Below are 25617 nucleotides of genomic sequence, written 5' to 3'. Positions count from 1 at the left end.
TCAAACATGCCATCGAAGTACAGCTTAGATGAAACCATCCTGGACATGAATCGCATCCAATTTTCTTCAAACTGTCATCCTCCACATCACTGTGAAGATCGTCAAAGCAATTTTGGCATATTTCCTTTTTTTTGTGTTCCCCTTCCATGACGGCTGCTTCTGGGTTGATTATTTCAATAATTTTTCGTTTTTTCTTTTTGCTATGACATCTAATTTGTCCTGTTTTTCCTTTTGTTTTTTAGAATGATTTTCTCGCCAATCATCTGATGAAATTGCACCTGGCGATCTCCACGGACTGTTTTTTTTGGTTTCTTTTCCTCTTATTGTTAAAAAACGCAATCTTTGAATAAAATGGTGAACTGTGTGCGCCCAGGAGTCGAGAGTGGCAGGCTTTAGACGATCCTGGGGAAAGGATTTGTAAATTATTTCTGTTGTTTGTTATAGGGTTTTCTTGCAGGTCTATTAAGTTTGGATCTTGATTTTCCTTTATTAAGGATTTATTTTTGTAGCCCTGGGGGGCTATAACTTTCCCCGTTTTTGGGCATAGACAAAAGCTGGTTTCGTCTCCATTTAATATCCTTGAAGGTTCATTCATAATGTTTTCCTGGCCTATATCTTTGACGTACTCCTCAAATTCCTTGAACCATTTCAAGATTGCCTCCTGCGTAACTACTGCTCTACCCTTACTGATTGTTTCCGCTTCTCTGAGTGCTAAAGTGCTTCAAGAAAACTTGCATCCATTTTCTCCCAGGGCGATCATTTTTAAATGGAGTTTTTCGTTTCGAGTCCTGAATAGTTTTTTGGACAGTATTTAAATAAGTCGTGAGTTTTTAGCGGAAACACACATTTAGAAAGATCGCTACACAACTGCGGCATCTGCTGCTCTTCTTCAGGTGTTAGATAAGGATCTGAACCCTTCTTTGTTGCCCGCTTTCCGAATTTTGTTTTACCTGTCAATCGGTCATGTAAAGTTGAACGGCATATACCGTATTTATTCGCCGCTTGTCGGATATTTACTTTATTTTCCCGTATATCCTCAGGGCCCGAGCTAAGGTTTCTGCATTCATTTCTTGAACAAGTAGCAAAAAGAACAAAGTTATTCCTTTGAATGAAACCGACAAAATTCATACAAAACATAGATGTCCGGGCATTGAAACATTAATTTTTAGTATCCGGACAGGCATATTTATAATGTCCGAATACTAAAAATATAAGAGAACAACACATTTTTTCTTTGGCAAATCATATAAAATATAATAAGCTATCATTTAGAAGCAATAAAAACATAATTTGAGATTTCTCCTATATTTTCAGTAGCCGGACAGCATGTCCGGAAATTGAAAATCATCTCCAATTTTGGTTTCAGTATCCGGACACCAATAATTTCGGAGAATAGTTTGATTAATAAGATTTTTTTCGTTTATATAATTGCATTTTATTATATTTCAAACATATATTATAACGTTTATTACAATAAATGAATCAATACTTGTTAATTTAATTACCTTTGCAAAATACTCACACTATTTTTTTTTTTTCACAAAACGTCGAATAAACCGCACTCATAGACTTCACACACTGAACTGACGCGTAGCTCGTAAAATATGAATTTGACTTATCTGAAAATTTTTATGTGTATACAGAAAACATATAGGGTTCCATTTGCGTTCTTATTTGAGAATTTTTGTGAGTGTTTTCTTAATATTACCAAAAACAGGACAGAGTGTCCGGACACTAACGCTGTCCGGATACTAGTGCGTTTATCTATTATTTTGAAGTTTATTTTGTAATATTTTTTTTTTTTAGAAAATAGCATTTGAGTTTGTGGCATATACTTTGTAGCAGAGAACGCAACTGCAAATAATGCAAATGTGGTGGACCCTGCCTCTGCCTTGATAGTGGACGCCATTCTGAAAAAATATAAAAAGGACAGTAAAACTTTGAATAATATTATAAATACTTAATTTTGCACAACATTTGTGGCACGCACAAATGATTACTTTTTTTCAATTCCTTTTTGACCTTTTCGCAAATTTTGATATTTCACTACCAGAGATACCACTTTTTCTCTAAATGAATGGATACTTAAGAAGTATTGTTAAAATGAATTTAGTGAATCACTCAATCGACATAACAACCAATAATTGACTAAGGTAAATTATCTCGATTTTAAGAATCGGGAAAAGTAGGTGAATCGCGCTACTAGTCTAAACCCACTTTATAGTTTAAGCTGTTTCGCGGTCTATGACTGTATGCATAGCAGCAAACAACAGCACCGGCAACACCAACATAATATGTAGGTAGTTAGTTTGCAGTTGTTTTGATTTCAATGTAAATTGCTGCTGTTGTGCACTCTCAACTGTCGCTGTATCGCCAGTGTGTCTGTCTTTTCTATAGGTTTGAGTGGTGGCAACAATGTTATTATTGACAAGCGAACAAATCGGCAAAACGAACTGGTTGCTTGCATTTCGTTTATGGACAACAGAAATGCCAAAAAAAAAAAAATTGTAATAATAAACATCACCAACCGGCGGCAGCAAATAGCAAACAGCACAATCACACAACACAACACCATCACCACTATCCACATCTCCAGACCGCTACAACACAACACACATTCACGTTTTATTACCACCAATGCATACAAGCACACATACAGCCATGCATGCATACATAGTTGAGTATTCGGAAACAACAACTCAACTCGTAATATAGTTGGCATCGCAGCGACTTTACTTGATGACTTCAACAATGCATGCCGCATTCGCAATTTTGTGTTGCTCTGTTGCGGCCGGTAATTTTTTGCATCCGCATTTTGTTCGATTGCACGTTCTTTGATATTAAAAATGCATTTATTGATCAAGTTCAAGACGTGCGTATAAACATAATTATATAGAAAAAAAAAAAACAAATAAATGAGCCTTAAATCAACATTAAAATTGATATTGTGTTGAGTGTTGTTGTGCATGTTCGTGTCGCCACTTGTTCTGCGTTTTGGCTAACTGAATTCGTGTTGCACATAGCGGAATGTAGTTAAAGATGTATTTGTTGCATTCACGCTTCAAGCTAGATTTCGTACACGTGTTCACACAAGAAATTTATTATGTGATTGTGTGGTTGTCAAGCGTTGATCGTGCCAGTGAGCGACTTACTTAATAGCACGCGCTTAAACTTGCTGTGTTTGCTGTGTGTGATCTCATCAATCAAATAAAGGTCAAAATTTGACAAGTGATAATCGTTAATCTGTTGTTAAAGATTTTTAAGAACTTTGCCGCCGGCAAATCGTTCGGAAGCATAGATATGTCTTAACAAAACCGAAAATACTTTTCATTCAAATAAGGAAATTGGTCAATTTATGTAGATATTGTTAAGCGAGTTGCGTCCACATGCACTTGTTAAGTGTTTGAAGATTTCCAAGTGAATTGAATTCCATTATCGACATTGTAAAAAAAAAAAAATTTTCGCTATAAGCAGCTGAACAAAAGAAAAAAAAAATTGTGCATAAATTTAAAACTTGATAAACATAAAATACATATGTATATATGTAAATGGTACATACTTATAAGGGAAAATGAAAATGCAATATAAATAGTGAGGTTAAATAAACAATTACATACTTATACATGATAAAAAAGGTAGTAGTGCAGTTTAGGGGCCCCACCCTAAAGTTGGGCCAAGATTTTCGAGTGAGGTATCAAAAGACACGTATTAATCTCGAGAACAATAATCCTAAGGCGGAAAAGAAAAATTTTATCTCTGTCCGCAGATATTTGCAGTTGAAGTTGGCGATTTTCATGTGGTTGTTGTTGTGTTGTACCCACAAAAAAAAATTGTGCATCACCGTGGCGGTAGCCACCACACACCCGGACTTGGCATGGCGTAGGCCAGGGTTATTTTTTATAAGCGCCTTGGTGCAGAAAGGTGTTCTGCGCAAAAATACTATAGATCCCACCCCCGGTTTCGGAAGTACCCGCGGGTCTTTTTTCGGGTTTTCGTTAATATCTTTTGAACGGGTAAAAAAAGTTATCTTCCGCTTTCGGATTCTTGATCTAGACGTGAATACGCGTCTTTTGATACCTCACTCAAAAAAAAAAAGGCCCAATTTTAGGGTGGGGCCCGTAAACTGCACAATTACTATAAAAAATTATATTTATCAACAAATAAAATGCTAGTTGCTGATAAAAATTGCTAACTTGTAAGTTTTAATTCCAAATATCCGCGTTTTCTATTCAATATCTGCAAAAACTCAAACGTTATGACAACTTTTTTACGAAGAGGAAAAACTTACAGCGTGCCTGAAAAAAAAAACGTTATGAACGCCCGCGCGCCGGAATTTCGGCTAGGGGAGGGAATTTAGCTTACTTTTTGGGGAGGCAGAGTTAGTTCACTTTTTTAAAAACTAGTTAGGTAACAATGTCAATGGAATTATCGTCAATTGACATTAATTCGCTTTTGAAAGAGAACTAATGTCAATGACATTAATTCCAAGTCCGAAAAGGAATTAAGGTGAGAGTCATGTTGGAATCAATGTCATTGATATTTTTTCTCTTTGCAAAAGCGAACTAATGTCAGAAATTCTTATCGACACCTCCACCGAACATTTGAATAAAAGTTGCACAAATTTTGATTCCAAATACATACATATACATTCACAGAAAAATTCGTTCCAAAACGAACGAAACAAGTTCAAAATTAAGAACATTCGTTGACAAAAGTCTGTTAAGTACGTTTTTTCTTAACTCGTGATCGATGGGCTTGTTTTAAGAACAGTTTTTCCAAGCACACCGTTCGTATTTTATGACCACTTTGGAGTTGATGTGTGAACCTTCTGTGCTCATTTCAAGCACTACTTGGGCTTGAATTAATAATTTTCGTTCTCACGCTTCGAGAACGATTTGTGGTCGATTTAACATTTTTCGGTCCCAATTCAAGAAAGGTTTGTTCTTGATCTTTGGTGGATGGGAGGGGGGAGTGGTGGTTTGGGAAGGTAATTTTCCCAATTAGTACCCATTTAATTATTTATTTTTATTAATAATAATTTTTTTGTAATTAATAAAAAATATTAACAACAAAAAAGTTATTATTAAAGACCAAAAGATGAAAAAAACGCATAACATGCATTTTTTCATGTCTTCCTTTTATTGAGAAATGTTTGTTTTTATTAATGCAATCTGAATATATACTTAAAACATTTCATAACAAGTTTGAGAATTAGCTGTGCATATATGAGTGGAACTGAACGAAAAATAAGAGTTAAAAAAATAGAGTATAGAATAGAGAAAATTGTTTTAAAAAAATTCAGAGTTTGACGGTGATCGAACTCGCGCCACACGATCGCAACCGCAACATCGTAACCGCTGGGTCACTTCAACTGCTTCAAAGCTTGTGCCAAATGTTGTATTTAACATTTTAGTGCACACGAATTATACCGTTTCTTTTTTCTTGAACTTAATTTAAGAACATTGTTCTTAATTTAAGAACATTGTTCTCATTAATAGAACATTTGTTCATATTTTAAGACCAGCCGTTCTCTTTTCAAGAAAATGGTTGTCAGTTCAAGAACAAGGTTGTTGTTTTGAGAACAGATCGTTCGTTTTTCAAGAACAAAGAAGTAACAACATGAAAAGCTTGAATTGAGTCCGGTGGTGCTGGATTCAGAACGGCGTTTTTCTCTGAGTGTACATAAAGATAAGAGTTAAAAAGATTTCATAGCATTATAAAAAATTGCGCGATTTTTAATTTATTAAATTTTTTATTCATATTTTGATAAGATATTAATATTACATTTGCGCAGACCTCAAATGTGTTCTTACATAAATAAATAAGTAATTTGAAAGCGTTTATATTGGTCACATTTGAATCTAGCTTAACCTTCCGTGTAAGACTAGGCTGCGAGGACTCCAATCTTTAGCAAGAAAATGCACTGACGTAATTGATTAAACTTTAAGTTAAAACAAGTAAAGGTGTCTAAGTTCGGGTATAACCGAATATTATATACTCAGCGTGAGCTTCAATTGTACATTTCATTTCAGATAAATTACTTTTCTACATAACACGTGGCACAGCCCGTTTAAAAAAAATGTCTCCCCATTTCCTCTTACAATAAAACTTGATAAGTGAAATATCATTGATTCAAAGCTATCTTTTGCTAAGTTATAGCTTATTATTCTAGTCTACGACCCTTTTTAACTTGTTTTATATCTAAGTTGCCGTGGTCTTTAACCGATCCCGTCCATTTTTACTAGAAATATTTTCTGCTATAAGGTAAATATGTGTACACAATTTCAATACGTTTGTTAATTTTTCTTCGAGATGTGGCTGCTTAGTCATAAAAGGGGCGGTGCCACTCCCAATTTTTTTAAATTTAAAGTTTTTCCTATTTATTGTTATAAATCCACTTGGGAAATGAAATACCATTGATACAAACAACTTTTTTGCAAAGATATAACTTATTTTATTCGTCCACGACCCTTTTAAAAATCTTTTATATAAAAGTGGGCGTGGTCCTTAACCGATTTCGTTAATTTTTCTTCAAAGCATTCCTTACAGTAAAGGCAACTTCTCTGTCTAATTTTATTACTATATTTGTAACGGTTTTTGATTTATGATTAAAAATATTTGTAAAATTTATTTTGTCACAAGTGGGCGGTGCTACGCCCATTTTAAAAAACTTGTCCTAATTTTCCTCAAGAGTCTCCATATCAGTCCACACGTCAAATTTCATTATTCTAGGTGTATTATTTACTAAAGTTTTTGTGTTTTCCAAAATTTTATATATATAAAAAGTGGGCGTGGTTATCATACGATTTCGCTCATTTTCAATACGAATCTATTCTGGGTCCAGATAAGCTAGCGCACCAAATTTGGTGAAGATATCTCAATATTTACTCAAGTTATCGTGCTAACGGACGGACGGATGGACGGACGGACATGGCTCAATCAAATTTTTTTTCGATACTGATGATTTTGATATATGGAAGTCTATATCTATCTCGATTCCTTTATACCTGTACAACCAACCGTTATCCAATCAAAGTTAACATACCCTGTGTGCAAAGCACGCTGAGTATAAAAAAAATGTCACAAATACAAAGCATTTTCTGGTAGAATTGTCGGTATGGCTTAAAAAATCTAGTGGAAACTGCCATTTATAACTCTGGTACAGTACTAAGATCATGACTGGTCGTTTAACCATTCTTGTTGAAATGCGCTCAAATGAGTAATTTGGGAAATGCGTCGCATTTGGAATTTTTCGCCAAAAAGAAGGAATTTGGTGCAGTGTAAATAATAAATAAGATTTTTTTTTTGGAACTAATTTCAATAGTTTTTAGAAAAGCGCTTTTTCCTATATTTTGCATAATTTGGAAATGAATGCTAGTAAATATCTCTTATCATAAAATAAAACGAAAATTTGGAATTGAAAATCGCGCGATTTCAATATTTTGAAAAAAAAAATTCTTTGAATTTTGTAACTGAAACCCAATGCAAATCAAACAAGGTTGCAGTGACAATTTACATCTCTTGTTGTTGTAGAAAATCCAACTTTAAAAATCGTAAGCAAGTGCATTAACCCCTTGTGAGCCGCCTATAAATTTTGGGGCTTATAAAAATGATTTATTCTTCTTCTGCTTGTGAGCCAGAGCTTTCAAGGCGAATAATTTCCGCAAGAGTTTTAACGTAGAATCGCGCTTGCAAACTATTTTAACTTTGGTGAAAAAGATAGATAATACTCCAGGAGACAGTTGTTCGAAAAGTTTCCATACAAAATTTCGTCACCGTCCCGCAGCTTTCATAGCACAACACGATTCCAAAGTAGATTTACTACGTCATTGCAAATATGCAACCTCGAAAACCATAGTTTATTTTTCAATATTGAATAGCAAATCAGCAACTGTCAATAAAAAACAAAAACTGAAGCGAAAAAAATGCGAATAAAAAAGTTGTTCATCTGTAGCTTATAATTGCTATAGCAACGAAAAATAAAAATAAATGTAAGGCGCGATAACCTCCGAAGAGATCTAAGGCCGAGCTTCTCTTCCAATTTGCGTCGTGCTCCTCTTGATTTTTTCCTACAAATTGGCCGGACGGGACCTACATGTTTTATGCCGACTCCGAACGGCATCTGCATGGCAGACGAGTTTTCACTGAGAGCTTTTCATGGCAGAAATACAATCGGAGCGCTTGCCAGACACTGCCGAGGGGCGACCCCGCTTAGAAAAATTTTCTTCTAATTGAAAAATCGTATTTCTAAAATTTTGATGTTGCTTTGCCCGGGAGTTGAACCCAGGGCATACGGTTTGATAGGCGGAGCACGCTACCATCACACCACGGTGGCCGCTATAGCAACGTATCCAACATTAAAAGCACAAAGCTCTGAATTGCCTCATTAAAATTTTTAGAAATAGTTTAACAATTGCATATTCATTGTTTGATTCATTTTCAGTCATTATCGTACCCCTTATTTAATTCTTCTGGGTTTAGATGTAGTGTTTCTGAATTGCATCGATGCTTGCCGACCAGACAGATAATTTGCGTCCACCTTTTAAGACTTAGGGGAAGGGAGAACCCTGCCAGCTCTTGCAGTAACGTGTCGTAGTTGACCGTATCAAAACTAAAATCGATTCGACAGCACAGATCTGAGTACATTGTATGAAGGAACTTAAGAGTATGCATCACGTCAAAAGTAGACATTTGCAAGTTAAATACTTTTATATTAAAGCAAGTGATATCGCACACCTAAATCAAAACAGCGATCAACTAAAAAAATCGCAATGTTCAGAAAACGCGAAAAACTGTCTGCTTCCGCCATATACCTACGCCAATGCAATTTCTTCGTTTTTACAAAGCGTTTTCTCGCTGATAACCTCCTAATTTCAGATTTTTGAGTTATCTCCCTTTTGATCTAGGTGTACGATATGTTCAGGTGTAAATATATAAATATTATAAGGCGGGTAAAAAAAAAAAAATTTTTAAATATGTGTTGGCTCTCAAACAAATGCATGAAAAAAGGTATATCAAATTTGGTCAGATTCTAGAAAATTGTAAATACTTAAAGGTGAAAGGAAATACCCACCGATAAGTGTAACGAAATGATCAGGATGAATAGCTCAGTTCATTTAGCGATGTTCGTTCGTCAGTCCGTCTGTCTGTTTGAACGCAAACTCGTCTCTTAATTTTGGAGATATCTCGATGAAATTTGGTCATATACCTAATATATATCCCATACAACCGATTGTTCAGCTAAATGGACTTTTGTCAATTCTTCCCAGTTTTAACAGATACATTTAATTAGTCTTATAATTAATAAATTAGTACTATAATTAATTAATTTGTATTATATATATCTAATCTAATATCAATGGTCAGTCACAGTCACGGATAAAAATCGCTGCCACTGGAAATTTTTAGTAGCTTTCATCTTTAGCAGTATTGAGCCGATTTTCAAAATAAAGTACGTAATGGCAGCAGACGAACGAATCATCTTGCGGCGGTTTGGTCTAGCAATGGTATTTTCTATAATTTTCGGTCGGGCTTTATGTTTCTAACGGCAGGTAAAAGAGAAAGGCGAAAGCAATTGTCAAATGATATGTTGCCACTGAGTCGAAACGAATGTTCGTTGCGCAATAGAAATGAGGCCCTATATTAACTTTTTTTGAATAAAAACGAAGTTGTTCTACAAAAAATTTATCGACACCGGTATTCAAAAATGGCTTATTTGAAATGAGTATATGTACATCTTTTTCTAATAAACGAATGAAATGAGCGTAACAGTAGTGATGTTTTAAAATTCATAAGCATGTCAATATGAGTGCTTTGCTAACTGGCGCCCATTGCTCACATCAAGCGAACTTAAATCGTTTTCCACCTGGTTCTTCCAGCAAAGTGAGGGGCCGCTCTCTTCCTCTGCTTCCATAGGCGGGTTCCGTTAAGAATATTTTATTCGCCGGAGCATCATCATTCATTCGCATAACATGGCCGCGCCAGCGTAGCCGCTGCGTTTTAATTCATTGGATTATGTTGATGTTTGCGTGAAGCTCGTACAGCTCATAATTAAATCTTCTTCGGTACTTGCCATCGCCAACGAGTTGAGGTCCATAAATATTTCGAAGAACTTTTCTCTCAAACACTCCCAGAGCCGCTTCATCTGATGTTGTCATGGTCCATGCTTCTGCACAATATAGCAGTACGGGTACGGTAAGTGACGTGCAGAGCATAATTTTCGTTTGCCGAGAGAGGAGTTTACTTTTCAATTGCCTACCTAGTTCAAAGTAGCATTTATTGGCAAGATTGATTCTTCGCTGGATTTCAGTGCTGATGTTGTTAATGCTGGTCCTCAAATAAACGAAGTTATTAAAAGGATAAGACAGCCGAGTATTTTTTACGAAAGAAAAATTGAATTGGAATAACAATAACAGTAAATATCAAAAATATTCATTATTAGTATTATTTTTATTAAATTTCACATTCTAGTAAATATTGCCAAATTGAAAATTTTGTTAACTAGTTCAGCCCAGGCCATGGCGGAACCATACAAGGTGGCAGCACGTTGACTTACATACAAACATAAACAAATTCCATGTATTTTGCTTTTGTAAAAGAATGGACTAATGTCGAAATCATACTGCGCCGAAAGGTAAATTGTCAAATCATATTAAAAAAATACAAATCAGCTGTTTTTGGTTCCGCTATATCCCGAGAGTCTCGTTGAGCTTCGGAAAAATGTTCGGCACCTACCTACATGTCGTGCGAGCGCAGCGACATGTTCACTTAAGCAAGCAGTCAATCAGTTTTAGCTTGTACTTCAAGTAGAAAATATTGCGTCCGTGTATTTTATGTCCAAACATTCTCTATGTTAACACATATTACTACAAAAAAATTTGGTTCCTATTCGAAGCTCCATCAACTGGTGTAACCTGATCGACGGTACTTGTTTTCATACGTACATTCATTATTAAGGCTGGGTGCGAGTTGACCTAAATTTTAGGTATCTAAGCTAATATTCCTCTGGAACTTTCCAGCACTGCAATAATTTAGGGAAAGGCTGTCAAAACTGTTCGAGTTGATTTAAAAACCTAAATTGTTTATTTCTGCTAAGAAAATAATAACAATACGGGACATTTGGTATGTTTGATGCGTTTTCACGCTTAAAAAGAACAGAGATCAATTAGGATCCGCGGTAAGTACCTATCCCAAGATAGCAGTTCAAGAAAATGCAGTGGCTCCGTTTTATAAGGCTTTTTTCCGGACATAGTGGAGCACATGCACAATGACCTTTTCCACAATCTCGAATTCAATACTGTGATGTTGGTTGGCCTCCAATAACTTCTTTAGGCCAATTAGTGCACTTGGTTGCCAAACATGTTCAGTTTGCGGTCCATATTTGAGAAGGATCCAATTTTTGTGTCGCCAACATCAGCTTGGACAAAATTGAGCTCACCATCACGTACAATCGATCGGATCTTAATCGCAGCAGGGATCATCGCTCTATGATCTATGATTTACTTAAATTGAATGGACAAGAGCCATTTATTTGCAAATACAATATTGAAAAATCAATTTTTTGTTTTTGAAATTTGACATTTGAATTTAGGTTGAAAACTATGCTCATAAAAATTCAAAATTTTTATTTTGCACTGCCTTACCGACCGTTTCCAGTGATTTAGGTTTTTTCTCTATTTAGGTAGAAATTTAGGCCAACTCGCACACAGCCTAAATATGTAAATATTTTTTTTGCTTAGGAACTTACGTGTTTTTATTATGAAACCGAAAAAATATGTTGAAGAACGAAACCGAAACTATTAAAAAACAAGTAAGGAAGGCTAAGTTCGGGTGTAACCGAACATTACATACTCAGTTCAGAGCTGTGGAGACAAAGTAAGGGAAAATCACCATGTTGTAAAAAGAACCTAGGGTAACCCTGGAATGTGTTTGTATGACATGTATATCAAATGGAAGGTATTAAAGAGTATTTTAAGAGGAAGTGGGCCATAGTTCTATAGATGGACGCCATTTAGGGATATCGCCATAAAGGTGGACCAGGCCTGGCTCTAGAATTTGTTTGTACGATATGGGTATCAAATGAAATGTGTTAATGATAATTTTAAAAGGGAGTGGGCCTAAGTTCTATAGGTAGACGCCTTTTCGAGATATCGCCATAAAGATGGACCAGGGGTGACTCTAGAATTTGTTTGTACGATATGAGTATCAAATGAAAGGTGCTAATGAGTATTTTAATAAGGAGTGGGCCTTAGTTCTATATGTGGACGCCTTTTCGAGATATCGCCATAAACGTGGACCAGGGGTGACTATAGAATGTGTTTGTACGATATGGGTATCAAATTAAAGGTGTTAATGAGTATTTTAGGAGGGCGTGGGCCTTAGTTCTATAGGTGGACGCCTTTTCGAGATATCGCCATAAAGGTGGACCAGGGATGACTCTAGAGTTTGTTTGTACGATATGGGTATCAAATGAAAGGTGTTAATGAGTGTTTTAAAAGGGCGTGGGCCTTAGTTCTATAGGTGGCCGCCTTTTCAAGATATCGCCATAAAGGTGGACCAGGGGTGACTCTAGAATGTGTTTGTACGATATGGGTATCAAATTAAAGGTATTAATGAGAGTTTTAAAAGGTAGTGTATATGTGAAAGCGTTTTCGAGATATCGACCAAAATGTGGACCAGGGTGATCCAGAACATCATCTGTCGGGTACCGCTAATTTATTTATATATATAATACCACGAACAGTATTCCTGCCAAGATTTCAAGGGTTTTTTATTTCGCCCTGCAGAACTTTTTCATTTTCTTCTACTTAATATGGTAGGTGTCACATCCATTTTACAAAGTTTTTTTCTAAAGTTATATTTTGCGTCAATAAACCAATCCAATTACCATGTTTCATCCCTTTTTTCGTATTTGGTATATAATTATGGCATTTTTTTCATTTTTCGTAATTTTCGATATCGAAAAAGTGGGCATGGTCATAGTCGGATTTCGGCCATTTTTTACACCAATACAAAGTGAGTTCAGATAAGTACGTGTTGTTGTTGTTGTTGTTGTAGCGATAAGGTACCACAGCACCATTAAGGTGATAGCCCGACCATCTCGGGAACGATTTATGTGGCCGCATTAAACCTTCAGGCCATTCCCTCCCTCCCCACCCTCAAGTTCCATGAGGAGCTTGGGGTCGCCAGAGCCTCGTCTGTTAGTGAAAAAGGATTCGCCGCGGATAGGTGAGGTTGACAATTAGGTTTGGAGAAGCTATATATTGCGCTGGCAACCTGAGGGGTTGCGCTACACACCCCTTGAATCTGGTATTTTAGTCGCCTCTTACGACAGACATACCTACCGCGGGTATATTATTACCTCCTTACCCGCAGGGGTCAGATAAGTACGTGAACTGATATAGTAGTTTGGTAAAGATATATCGATTTTTGCTCAAGTTATCGTGTTAACGGCCGAGCGGAAGGACAGACGGCCGACTGTGTATAAAAACTGGGAGTGGATTCAACCGATTTCGCCCTTTTTCACAGAAAATAGTTATCGTCCTAGAATCTAAGCCTCTACCAAATTTCTCAAGGATTGGTAAATTTTTGTTCGACTTATGGCATTAAAAGTATCCTAGACAACTTAAATGAAAAAGGGCGGAGCCACGCCCATTTTGAAATTTTCTTTTATTTTTGTATTTTGTTGCAACATATCATTGCTGGAGTTGAATGTTGACATAATTTACTTATATACTGTAAAGATATTAACTTTTCCTTTAAAATTTGAAGTAAAAAAAAATTTTTTTTTAAAAAGTGGGCGTGGTCGTTCTCCGATTTGCTAATTTTTATTAAGCAGACATATAGTAATAATCATGATATCTTCAACGACTGCCAAATTACAGCTTGCAAAACTTCTAAATTACCTTCTTTTAAAAGTGGGCGGTGCCACGCCCACTGTCCAAAATTTTACTAGTTTTCTATTTTGCGTCATAAGTTCAACTCACCTACCAAGTTTAATCGCTTAATCCGTATTTGGTAATGAATTATCGCACTTTTTCGATTTTTCGAAATTTTCGATATCGAAAAAGTGGGCGTGGTTATTGTCCGATATCGTTCATTTTAAATAGCGATCTGATATGAGTGCCCAGAAACCTACATCCCAAATTTCATCAGGATACCTCAAAATTTACTCAAGTTATCGTGTTAAAGGGCAAACGGACGGACATGGCTCAATCGAATTTTTTTTCGATACTGATGATTTTGATATATAGAAGTCTATATCTATCTCGATTCCTTTATACCTGTACAACCAACCGTTATCCAATCAAAGTTAATATACTCTGTGAGCTCTGCTCAACTGAGTATAAAAAAAAACCCGAAACTGGTTCGTTATTTTAATGTGTACCATACCTTGCTAGACACGGCAAAAATTATTTATCGGAATTAAATAAAAATATGACTTTTATCTTTAAACTTTTTTTATTTTCAGATACAAATTTAAAAACTCTAAATAACTTATTAATGAAATAAGAACACAGTTTTGAAAACAATAGTAAGAAATACTTAGGGTAAAAAAATAGTTTTAAAAACTTCGTGGCATAGCTACTTAAAGAAATTTTAAAAGAGAGTTTGAACTTATTGTACGTTCAAAAATATTAAAAAAAAAGCTAAACAAAAGCAACTAAAATAAAAAACAATACAATTGAATTAAAAACGCCGCGTTATCTAACGAAAAACAATACAAGGAAAATTTCAAAGCAGTAGAGGCGTCGCACTTCAAAAATTAACAACTCAGACCGAGTGATGGTCAGTTCTTATCTCATACTCGTGAGCATGCATATATAGACGTGTGTTTTAAAATAAAATCTTTATATGCAAATGTGTCAAACAAACAAATATATAAAACAAAAAAAGATTAAACCTATGTCAAACTAAGCTTCAAGCACAATAAATGTACGCGCGATTGGATACAAAATTTCTCAGAAACAAAAATACAATAAATTACACTTTCAAAAACAACTAAGTTGTATATTTAGCCAGTGAAATAATATTAAACAAAAAAACAACTTCTTTGAATTCAAAATTCAAAGTTTAACTTACTAAAAAAAAAAAACAACACAACAACAAATAATCCCAAACAAATCAACCACCAACTACGCAGCGCCATCTATAACTGTGTTTATTTTTTAGCTGTTCTTTAATGGTTTCTGAAGATAATTGGAATAGCAGTGACACAATGTCCGATTCGGACATGCTTGATTCAAAGACCGATGTTTGTGGTGGCGCCTCCAGCAGCAGCAGTAGCTCCATCTCACCACGCACCCCACCCAATTGTGCACGTTGCCGTAATCATGGACTAAAAATCACATTAAAAGGACATAAACGCTATTGCAAATTTCGTTATTGTACATGTGAAAAATGTCGCCTAACAGCAGATCGCCAACTTGTCATGGCACGACAGACGGCATTGAGGCGGGCCCAAGCGCAAGACGAGCAACGTGTATTACAAATACATGAAGTACCACCCGTTGTACATGCGCCAACAGCTTTACTTAATCATTATCATTTACATCATCATCATCAGCTAAATCAGAATCATCATGCTGTTGCTGCAGCTGCAGCAGCTGCTGCTGCGGCACATCATCATGTTTCGACTGCAATTCGTTCGCCACCACATGCCGAACATCTAATTGGTAGCGGTGGTGGGGGTGGTGGTGGTGGTGGAGGTGTGAGTGGTGGTATTGGTAGTTTAGTCGGTGGTGGTGGACCAGTCCCAACAATCTCCTCTGTACCTGTTTCAGCACCACAAACAGATCATCACATGTCTACAGTGCCCACACCAGCACAATCGTTAGAGGGTTCTAGCGATACATCGTCACCGTCGCCATCATCTACATCAGGTGCCGTATTGCCCATTTCAGTAGTTGGACGTAAGCCAACTTTACATCCCAATGGTGATAATATACCTTTAGGTAAGTAGAAAAATTTAAACTTATTTTTTTACTCTAAGTAGAAGAATGTGGAATTTTGAGGCTCTTGTTGCAAACGTTTTAAAACGTCTTTAATTTAACTATCTAAAGATATTGCGGGAAAGGCAGCCGCGGCCCGGTCGTTGGTCAGGCTTCGTGATATTGGCTGTGGGCTTTCTGACTTCGGACACTCTAGCCTTCTTACTATGTTCGACATTATTCCGGACAGGACGGACTATTATATGCCGATAACTGCTCCCTATACAACCTTCAGCCTTTTCCCACAGAGAGGAGTGGGGAAGAGGATTCATCTGGGGCAGGGGACCGGTTAACTTGTTCACGGATGGGTCGAAGTTGGACGGAAAGGTTGGTGGGGGGGAGCTAAATGTAAGCCGCAAGTTTAAGTTGGCTGATCACTGCTGTGTATTCCAAGCGGAAGTGGCTGCGATTAAGAAGGCAGTGGATAAAATTCTATCTAAAGTTACTACGGTTAGCGAATTCAACATCTACTCTGATTGCTAAGCGGCTATCAAGGCCTTGACTTCAACTACAGTGAGATCGAGGGTGGTCTGGGAGTGCCTGACCTCGCTTGCGATTGCATCGAACTATTTTATAATTAAGATTTTCTGGGTCCCGGGACATAGTGATATACCGGGCAACTGTCAATCGGATCTCTTAGCCCGTATCGGTACAACTGAACCGGTTGAAGATGGCTGTAGGGATCTCGGTATTCCGCTGGCCACCTGCGTTTTTCTCCTCTATAGCTGGGCCTCGGGTCAGCTCAGCAAACGTTGGGCGCACACCACCTCTTGCAGGGTAGCAAGATATATCTGGCCGAAAGTGGATGACAGGAGGTTTGCCGAAGTACTTGGGTTCACTAAGGCTCACCTATCAATGGTCATTGACATTTTGACAGGGCACTGTCCCATGGGTATCCATTCATTACGTCTCAATATACTGGAACCTCCATCCTGCTGCAATTGTATGGAGGATGACGAGGTGGAATCATCAAATCACTTTATGCTTAATTGCCCAGATTTTGCCAGAACAAGGCGAAAGTACTTCGGTCGCGACTCACCTGGATCTCCCGAGGATTTAAGGTTGAGATCGGTATCATTCTGAACTTTATCGGTGCTACACAACGATTCTCTAAGTAGCTATTTTGTTTTGGTGTATGTGGTATCACAACGGACCTTCATGTTGTCCAAGTGAGCTTCCCCTATCAGGGTAGCTACCACCAAACCTAACCTAACCTAACTTTCTAAAGGAAATGGCACTGGAGCGCTATGGCAAGTCATCTTAAAATTGATTGAAATAACCTTCCTACCTTTTCGTACTATTTTTTTAAATACTTAGATTCGTCCCCCAGTGGAACATTTTCTTATTGATATTGGAGTCCCGTTTGACAATAAAATAGTTTTAAAATTCCAAGCCTCTGGCTTTTAAGAAGTTACATCAATCAAATCGCACGATTCCGAAGCTCTTATGATTTTATTTATATTATCTCGACCCTTGCGCCACCTAGCAGAATTTCTATCTCTTTTGTGGCGTTTTTCGGGCCTCAGTGCCATGTGTTGGGTTGAAATATTATAGCTCAATGGGCAGTTTGAAAAAAACTTGGTAGTAAAATTTTCCCATACAAAATTCCCAAACAGCTGGCAACGTGCGTCACCTATCGGAATTTGTAATTTTTTTAGTGTTTTGTCATCAGAGTGTCAACAACGCATCAGTTATTAAGTTTCTAGCTCATTGGAAGGTTTGGTAAGGTTGAGCTGGCCGATCTCATAGTAACTCGAATAGACTGAATGGGTCCATACTGTTACCAGAATCAGGACCTATGTTATAAAACAACTCCGTCCTCTTGGAAAATACTAGACGCTTTCTTGGACCTATGTCACTTGCAGCTTTTGGATCTGAAAGCTGTATAGATAAGCTGAAAGAAAAAGACTGGTAAAATCAACCGAAATACGTGTCAATTCAACCGAAATTTCTGTAAATTTTTATCCATCGTAACAAGATGTTGAATGAACTGCGCACAAATCGTTGATTGGTAATTGACCGTTATAGTAGTCAAATGAACAAAAAAAAGTTGTTGCCACAGCTTTGTACGAAAGTACCTATGTTGCGGAATTTGCAAGGCAGCTGAGTTTTCACTGAGATCTTTTCATGGTAGAAATACACTCGGAGTGCTTGCCGAACAGTGCCGAGGGGCGACCCCGCTTAGGAAAATTGTCTTCTAATTGAAAAACTTTATTTCTAAAATTTTTATGTTGCTTTGCTTGAGGTGGGAACCCAGGGTCTTCGATGTGGTAGGCAGAGCACGCTACCATCACACCACGGCGGCCGCCATATACATACGTAAATATGTGCATACATATAGTACACAGTATCAATAAGTACAAAGTAGAGAGCGCAGTGAGCGTAAAACTCTCTTTGAAATTAGGTCATGTATTGACTGCTGATTGTTGTTTAGATGGCCAGTGAGATCAGTTGTGTTAAAAAAATCAGTTAGATTGATTAGGAATCTGTCAATTTTACAGAATTTTGTTAACTCAAGAGCGACAATTTCTCTTCTGTTGAAATGACTAAACTAATTTGTTCGCTTGACAAAGAACTCGGTCGAATTAACCATAATTCGGTCAATTTCACCGAATCTCCGTTAAGTCAAGAACAACAGAACCGATTTGTTGATTTTACTAGCACCATTTATTTCAGTGCAGTATACCGCAGACCCTATTCCTGCCACTACTTTGGAATCATCGGTGTACACGTATCGCCTTGTCTGCCATTTGGGCACCTTTGCGCCAACCATCCATCTCTATTATGGCTCTAAGAGCCTCTTCTATCTGGGAACTAGCATTAACAGCGAAAATTATTTAAGTCTAGAAATCATATAGAGAATCACTCTGGCCAACAAATGCTACTTAGCGGTTCCCCAATTAAAGAGTTAATTCCACGCTCGCCGAAAAATAATTATGCTATATCAAACTCTTTTCATTCTTGGTATGATTTATTGCCCGGAATCATGTAAGGTGACGAGAAAAGCTGAGTTGGCTTTGGAGTGTTGGACAGTAAAGTTCCCCGAAAAATTTATGGTCTTCATCGTGTTGTCATCGTCGTATATTGTAAGAGATTTAATGATGGATTGTAGTATCCTTTCGCAGATATAAACGTAGTGCAACGAATAAAAGGCCAAAGGCAATGCTCACTAGTTCACGTTATTCGAATGGGTGTAGAGGTTCCGGCCCAAAAGGAATTGGTATCGGCACCATTATTTTTAAGCAAAGAATGAAGTCGAGCTCCACCCAGTTTTCAGAGACAGAATGAGCCAACTTTGATCTCCCTTGGCGATCCTAATTAGAACACATTCCACCTATGCAACTAGTGGCACAAAAAATGCTCCGATTAGCTTGAGCGCATGCCTACCGGTCATATTAATGAAGCGTAATCTAGCTTTGGACATTCATGTTACAATTTTGAATTTTTCTTTATTCATTATCGCTGGTACCAACCAGCTTTTACAAGATTGCATCGCACACCAATAAAATAACCAAAGTAAACTTATTAAGAGACGGCGGCAACCTTTCTTTTAGGTCTCATATATTGGCGATTATACAGTAAAACACGCGCTGAAAATGAACTAGCCGAAATGAATCGCTTTGATTAATTGAAGTCATAGCGGAACGATACAAGGTGGCAGCATGGTGACATACCTACAAACATAAATAAAAATCCCATGTACTTTGTTTTTGTAAATTCGATGGACAAATGTCAAAATCGTACTGCGCCGGAAGTTGATGTATCAAATCAAATAAAAAAAGTTTATAATCAGCTGTTCCATGCTGCCACCTTGTATCGTTCCGCCATGATTGAAGTTGAACGACGTCAGAAAGCTAAAGACAAGCTTTATTATGCTGACAACCTTTGGTCTAAAGCTCATTACTTTTTTTATTACTATATAAAGCATTATGAAGCTTACATGCTGTGCCTCGAGCAGGTGCAGTTAATTCCTCATATAAAAAGCAAAATCATAAAGGTAGGCCAATTTCACCCTGTGCATTTGATGATATCGGCATTGTGTCGTCACACCGCACCCACAGGTTCTTTATACTAAATATGTAAGAGATTCTCACCCCTACGAAGCGTGGCGGCAGCACTTGCCATCATGTGATTTTATCTTAATTCAATTTGATTTAGTTATGTACTCACATACATATATATTTTGGTCATTCATATGCATGTGCAATGCAGTTGGGCGCTTATTTGACGGCGACAAAAAATGTGAGTCTTAATATTTTTTTTATTTTTTGTTGCATACACACACAGCGGAAAAGAGTCTTAAAAATACTTTTATGACGTAAACTAACACGATATTTTAATAATTACTAGCATACGAATTCATGCGGCTGGTAGCTACCCAGCGGGTTCGGGGGCTTAGAATATACCCGCGGTAGGTATGCTTATCGTAAGAGGCGACTAAAATACCGAATTGATTCATGGGGTCGAATTGTCAATCTCACCTACCCGTAGCGAATACCGTTTCATTAACAGCCGAGGCTCTGATGAACCCAAGTGCCTCATGGAACTAGGGGGTGAGGAGGGCGGAATGGCCTAGAAGGTTTAATGTGGTCATATCAATCGTCATCGAGATGGTCGGGCTAGTACCTTAATGGTGCTTTGTTACCGGAATGTACCGTATCTATATTCGGCAAAGGACCATCAACATCGATAACATTCCCCAAAGCCGTCGGGGAGTGTCTTTATCGTTAATACAACAACAACACCAACATGCGGCTGGTAGCGCTTAGTTATGCCAATAGATCTAGCAAGCCGGTTTAGCAGCCCACATCGCGCTCGCACAGACTGCCATTTGTATATCATAGCTGGCAAACTAATATGAGATCAATTTCGTAATTTCAATGAATTATGAAATTTCTCAGAACTGCTTTCAATTATTCGTCTATGTTAATTGATAAACGGGACAGTTATGAGTTTTATTATAAAAATCGCTTTTTAAAAATCATTTTTTAAGTTTTTTATTTCGATCTGAAATTAATAACTATTTCGCTCCGAAGATAACAGTTTTTAAGTTTTTTTATTTATCATTTATCGCTCGAAAAATAACAAAATTTTTCAAATTTTTTATTTAGCTCGGAAAATATACTTATTGCTTTTGATATTTAAAAAATAAAAATGTAAGACGAAATAACCTCCGAAGAGATTTGAGGTCGAGCTTCTTAACCAATTTGCATCGTGCTCCTTTTAATTATTCCTACAAATTGGAGGCACCATTGTAGGTCCCATGTTTTGTGCCGACTCCGAAAACGATGAGTTTTCACTGAGAAGTTTTTCAGGACAGAAATACACGTGGCGTGTTTGCCAAATACTTCCGAGGCCACCTTGCTTAGAAAAACTTTTTTCTGATTGAAATTTTTTTTTTTCCAAATTTTCGATGTTGCTTTGCCCGGGGCGTGAACACAGGATCTTCGGTGTGATAGGCGAAGCACCCTACCACCACACAACGGCCGCCGCCGTTTTTGTTGTTTATAACTTTCAAAAATAGAACTGGGTTTTTGAGATTTTTATTTCTCTAGAAGATAATATTTATTTTTATACTCAGCTGAGCAGAGCTCACAGAGTATATTAACTTTGTTCGCATAACGATAATCCGTAACGGCATAAACTAATCGAGATAGATATAGACTTCTATATATCAAAATGATCTGGGCGAAAAAAGAAATTCATTTAGCCATGTCCGACCGTCTGTCCGTCCGTAAACACGATAACTTGAGTAAATTTTGAGGTATCTTGATGAAATTTGGTATGTAGGTTCCTGGGCACTTATCCGAGATTGTTATTTAAAATGAACGAAATCGGACTACAACCGCGCCCACTTTTTCGATATCGAAAATTTGGAAAAACTGAAAAAGTGCGATAATTCATTACCAATAACGGATATGGCGATGAAACTCGGTAGGTGCGTTGACCTTATGACGCAAAATAGAAAACTAGTAAAATTTTGGACAATGGGCGTAGCACCGCCCACTTTTGAAAGAAGGTAATTTAAAAGTTTTGCAAGCTGGAATTTCGCAGTCGTTGAAGATATCATGATGAAATTCGGCAGGCACGTTACTCCTATTACTATATGTACGCTTAATAAAAATTGGCGAAATCGGATGACGAACACGCACGCCCACTTTAAAAAAAAAAAAATTGTAAAGTCAAAGTTTAACAAAAAATTTAATACCTTTACAATATAAATTATGTCAACATTCAACTCCAGTAATGATATGGAGCAACAAAATACAAACATAAAAGAAAATTTGAAAATGGGCGTGGCTCCGCCCTTTTTCATTTAATTCGTCTAGAATACTTTTAAGGCCATAAGTCGAACAAAAATTTACCAATGCTTGTGAAATTTGGTAGGAGCTTAGGTTCTAGGACAATAACTGTTTTCTGTGAAAAAGGGCGAAATCGGTTGAAGCCACGCCCAGTTTTTATACACGGTCGACCGTCCGTCCTTCCGCTCGGCCTTTAACACGATAACTTGAGCAAAGATCGATATATCTTTACTAAACTCAGGTCACGTACTTATCTGAACTCACTTTGTATTGGTATAAAAAATGGCCGAAATCCGACTATGATCACGCCCACTTTTTCGATATCGAAAATTACGAAAAATGAAAAAAAAAATGCCATAATTCTATACCAAATACAAAAAAGGGATAAGACATGGTTAGTTTATTGATGCAAAATATAACTTTGGAAAAAAAACTTTGTAAAATGGGTGTGACACCTATCATATTAAGTAGAAGAAAATGAAAAAGTTCTGCAGGGCGAAATCAAAAGCCCTTGGAATCTTGGCAGGAATACTGTTCGTGGAATTATTGCACGCTTGTATAGAAAATTGTTCCAGACGGTTTAGTTCTGCAGCTAGTATAATTTTCTCCAGCATCTAATTAAAGAAATCGCACTATAGGGGGTCACAATGTATGAAACATCGTTTAGTTTCGAACGGCTCGGAGAGGTCCTTTCAAATTCTGACCGAACTGAGCGGTGTTGCTCAATAGTATTTTGCACAGCCGTATAAGTTTTGTGGGGAAACCAAATGCAGACATAGCGGCATATCGGCAGCTTCTTTTCGTGCTTTCGAAGGTGGCTTTAAAATTGACGAAAAGGTGATGTGTGTCTAATATTTTTTTGCGTATGCCTCATCCTCAACACGAAGCAACAAAAATCGAACGAAATGTAATATATCATATCATATCTTTAATACTGATGTTTTCGACGGGGTCCAAGTTTTAATTTTCGTCATTCCCTGCCAATATTGATTTGGAGATTAAAAACGTTCGGCTTTGTTCCATCTTCAAGGTTCAATTTATTTTCATTTCACCCAATGACGGAAAAATCATTTCAAAATATCTCTATATCATAATGTCGTGAGGAAAGGAACGACAAAGCCTCAAATTAGGGCAAAGCTTAATAACTAGGGCAACCCAAAATATGCACAAAACAATACTGATTTTAGACGCTTATAAAATGCATTTAACATCTAAAATTTTGCTTAAAAATACGCTTTAAGGTCCTCATAAGCAGTGAAATATGCTTTCGAAAGTCCATACCGGGTGGACTAAGAGGAATCACGCTATTGGAAAATGATAAGACTTTTGTAAATGGCGCCAAATGTCACTTCGGATTAATATTTTTGAAGTTAACAAACGCAGAATATAAGTTTGGATAAACTGGTTTCCTCTTCAAGAACGTGAAATATTCTAAATAAAGCATTTCCGTATCGCTTAGTTACTTGCTTTGATGGTTTGCACTAGCCGAACAGATCATCCCATTTTAATCGAGCTCAACTTTTTTTATGTTTTTTTTTTGTTTAGTCAGGGCGTAGGTGAGTATAGACCTCAGACTCTCAAAGCGGTTTAGATAATTATTCGCCATGGATGATAGGACCTGCCGCCTAAGTTCTAGCAAAAATCACCATAAAACGGGTCAACTACTCTTCTTGGCTTTATGGAATAAATTCTAATCGATTAAATGAACCCATGACACAAGCCGAACCAATGTTTTTCATTAAAAATGTAAAAGTGAAAAATCATCGGCTGAGTACTGTTTTTGTCAAAGAAACTAAAAATTTTCGTTGGTTTCAGCGAATAAGAATTGAATATTAATATATTTCATACACTTTGAATTTTTTTTTTGTGGCATTACTTAAACTTATATTTTAGCTCTGACTGCTAGAAATAAACAGGAAATACACATTTTTTTTTGCAAAAAATGCTTATAAAAAAAGTATAGCTCTAACTTCATATTTCTTTGTGGAATGTATGCATATTTGATTGGTTTAATAGTTGCGAGCATTATAAAAAATATGCTCTTGCTTTTGGGTTGCCCTATTAATAACACATATGGGGAAATCCGCCAAACTTTGGTTTCTTTGGAGAAAAACATTTTTTTTTTGAAACATGGTAACACGCAAATATCTTTTTGTTAGGAACATTGAGAGGTAAATTGGAGTTATAGTACATCGCCGTTACTCGTCTTACATAATGCCTCAAAAAGATATAGTCAAAAGATCGAGCAAAATATATATAAATTGAGGTCACAATGTTAAATATACATTTATTTCAACACTTCTGTACCGATTATATCGAAATTTTAACAAAATATGGAGATATATGCAGCTGTTAGCTTTGTACAATTTTTTTGATACACGAGACCCGGTTTTGTAGATATCGGTAAAAATATAAAACCGAATAACCGCCAAATATTTTTTACTGCAAAGTTTGCAACACATTTATTTTAACACCTTTTTACCGATTCTTTTGAAACTTTAAAAACATATAGATATGTGAACGAAGCATGTTTAGGTAAAAAGTTTTAATACCCGAGATCCGGTTTTGGAGATATTGATAAAAATATAAACCCGGAAAACCTTAAATTTTTTTTACTTATTTAAACACTTCTTAACCGATTGTGTTGAAATGTTATCAGGATGTACATATCTATGTGGGGTATATTTAGGTAAAATTTTGTTGATACCCGAAGCCCGGTTTTAGAGATATCGGCAAAAATATGAAACCGGGTAACCGTCAAATATTTCATACCCGTTTGTTAATTTTTTCTCTACACCACAGTAGTATACCATCATTGCCTCATCTTGGAATATTCACGCAAGGAAAGTTATTGATGTTTGTACATGGGACAAATATACGAAATTTTCGCCAAAAATTGGCAATCGTCAAAAAGTGTAGAAAAAAAATTTTTTTTGTTTAATTTTTCTACCAAATTTGTGTTTCTTTTCATTTGCTTTTAAATAAAACCTGGTTTAAAAAAAATGTCTACACTTTTTGACGATTGCCAATTTTTGGCGAAAATTTCGTATATTTGCCCCATGTACAAACATCAATAACTTTCCTTGCGTGAATATTCCAAGATGAGGCAATTGATGGTATACTACTGCGGTGCAGAGAAAAAATTAACAAACGGGTATGAAGTGATACAAGTAAAATTGTAGCTGTGCCCACAAAAAACATGCTCCTGAAAAAAATTTACGCAACCAAGCGCTTACACTTTTCTGCCTCTACCTTCAAAACTAAAAGGGGCACATCGAATTTATTTTTATTGATAGTTATTTTTAGTCCCTGATAGGCTATTATCG

General features: G+C 36.7%; 1 protein-coding gene across 12 annotated transcripts in view; it reads left to right on the top strand.

Moving 5' to 3' along the window:
• Positions 1–25617, top strand: part of dsx (doublesex) — a 400330-nt gene that overhangs the window by 3869 nt on the left and 370844 nt on the right. The window contains exons 1-3 of one of the 12 annotated variants that reach the window (XM_067787509.1): positions 2618–3635; positions 4173–4195; positions 14471–15953. In XM_067787509.1, coding sequence (XP_067643610.1) covers positions 15182–15953 — 772 coding nt within the window. In that variant the 5' untranslated portion in view covers positions 2618–3635; positions 4173–4195; positions 14471–15181. Of the gene's footprint in view, positions 1–2609; positions 3636–4172; positions 4196–14470; positions 15954–25617 lie in introns of those variants that run through there. The other 11 variants (XM_067787582.1, XM_067787592.1, XM_067787566.1 and 8 more) reach the window with 11 other exon arrangements.

This window comes from Eurosta solidaginis, chromosome 1, assembly GCF_040869045.1.
Source record: "Eurosta solidaginis isolate ZX-2024a chromosome 1, ASM4086904v1, whole genome shotgun sequence".
Taxonomy (NCBI): domain Eukaryota; kingdom Metazoa; phylum Arthropoda; class Insecta; order Diptera; family Tephritidae; genus Eurosta; species Eurosta solidaginis.
The sequence above is the reverse complement of the archived record's forward strand: the minus strand, read 5'-3'. Positions and strand labels throughout refer to the sequence as shown.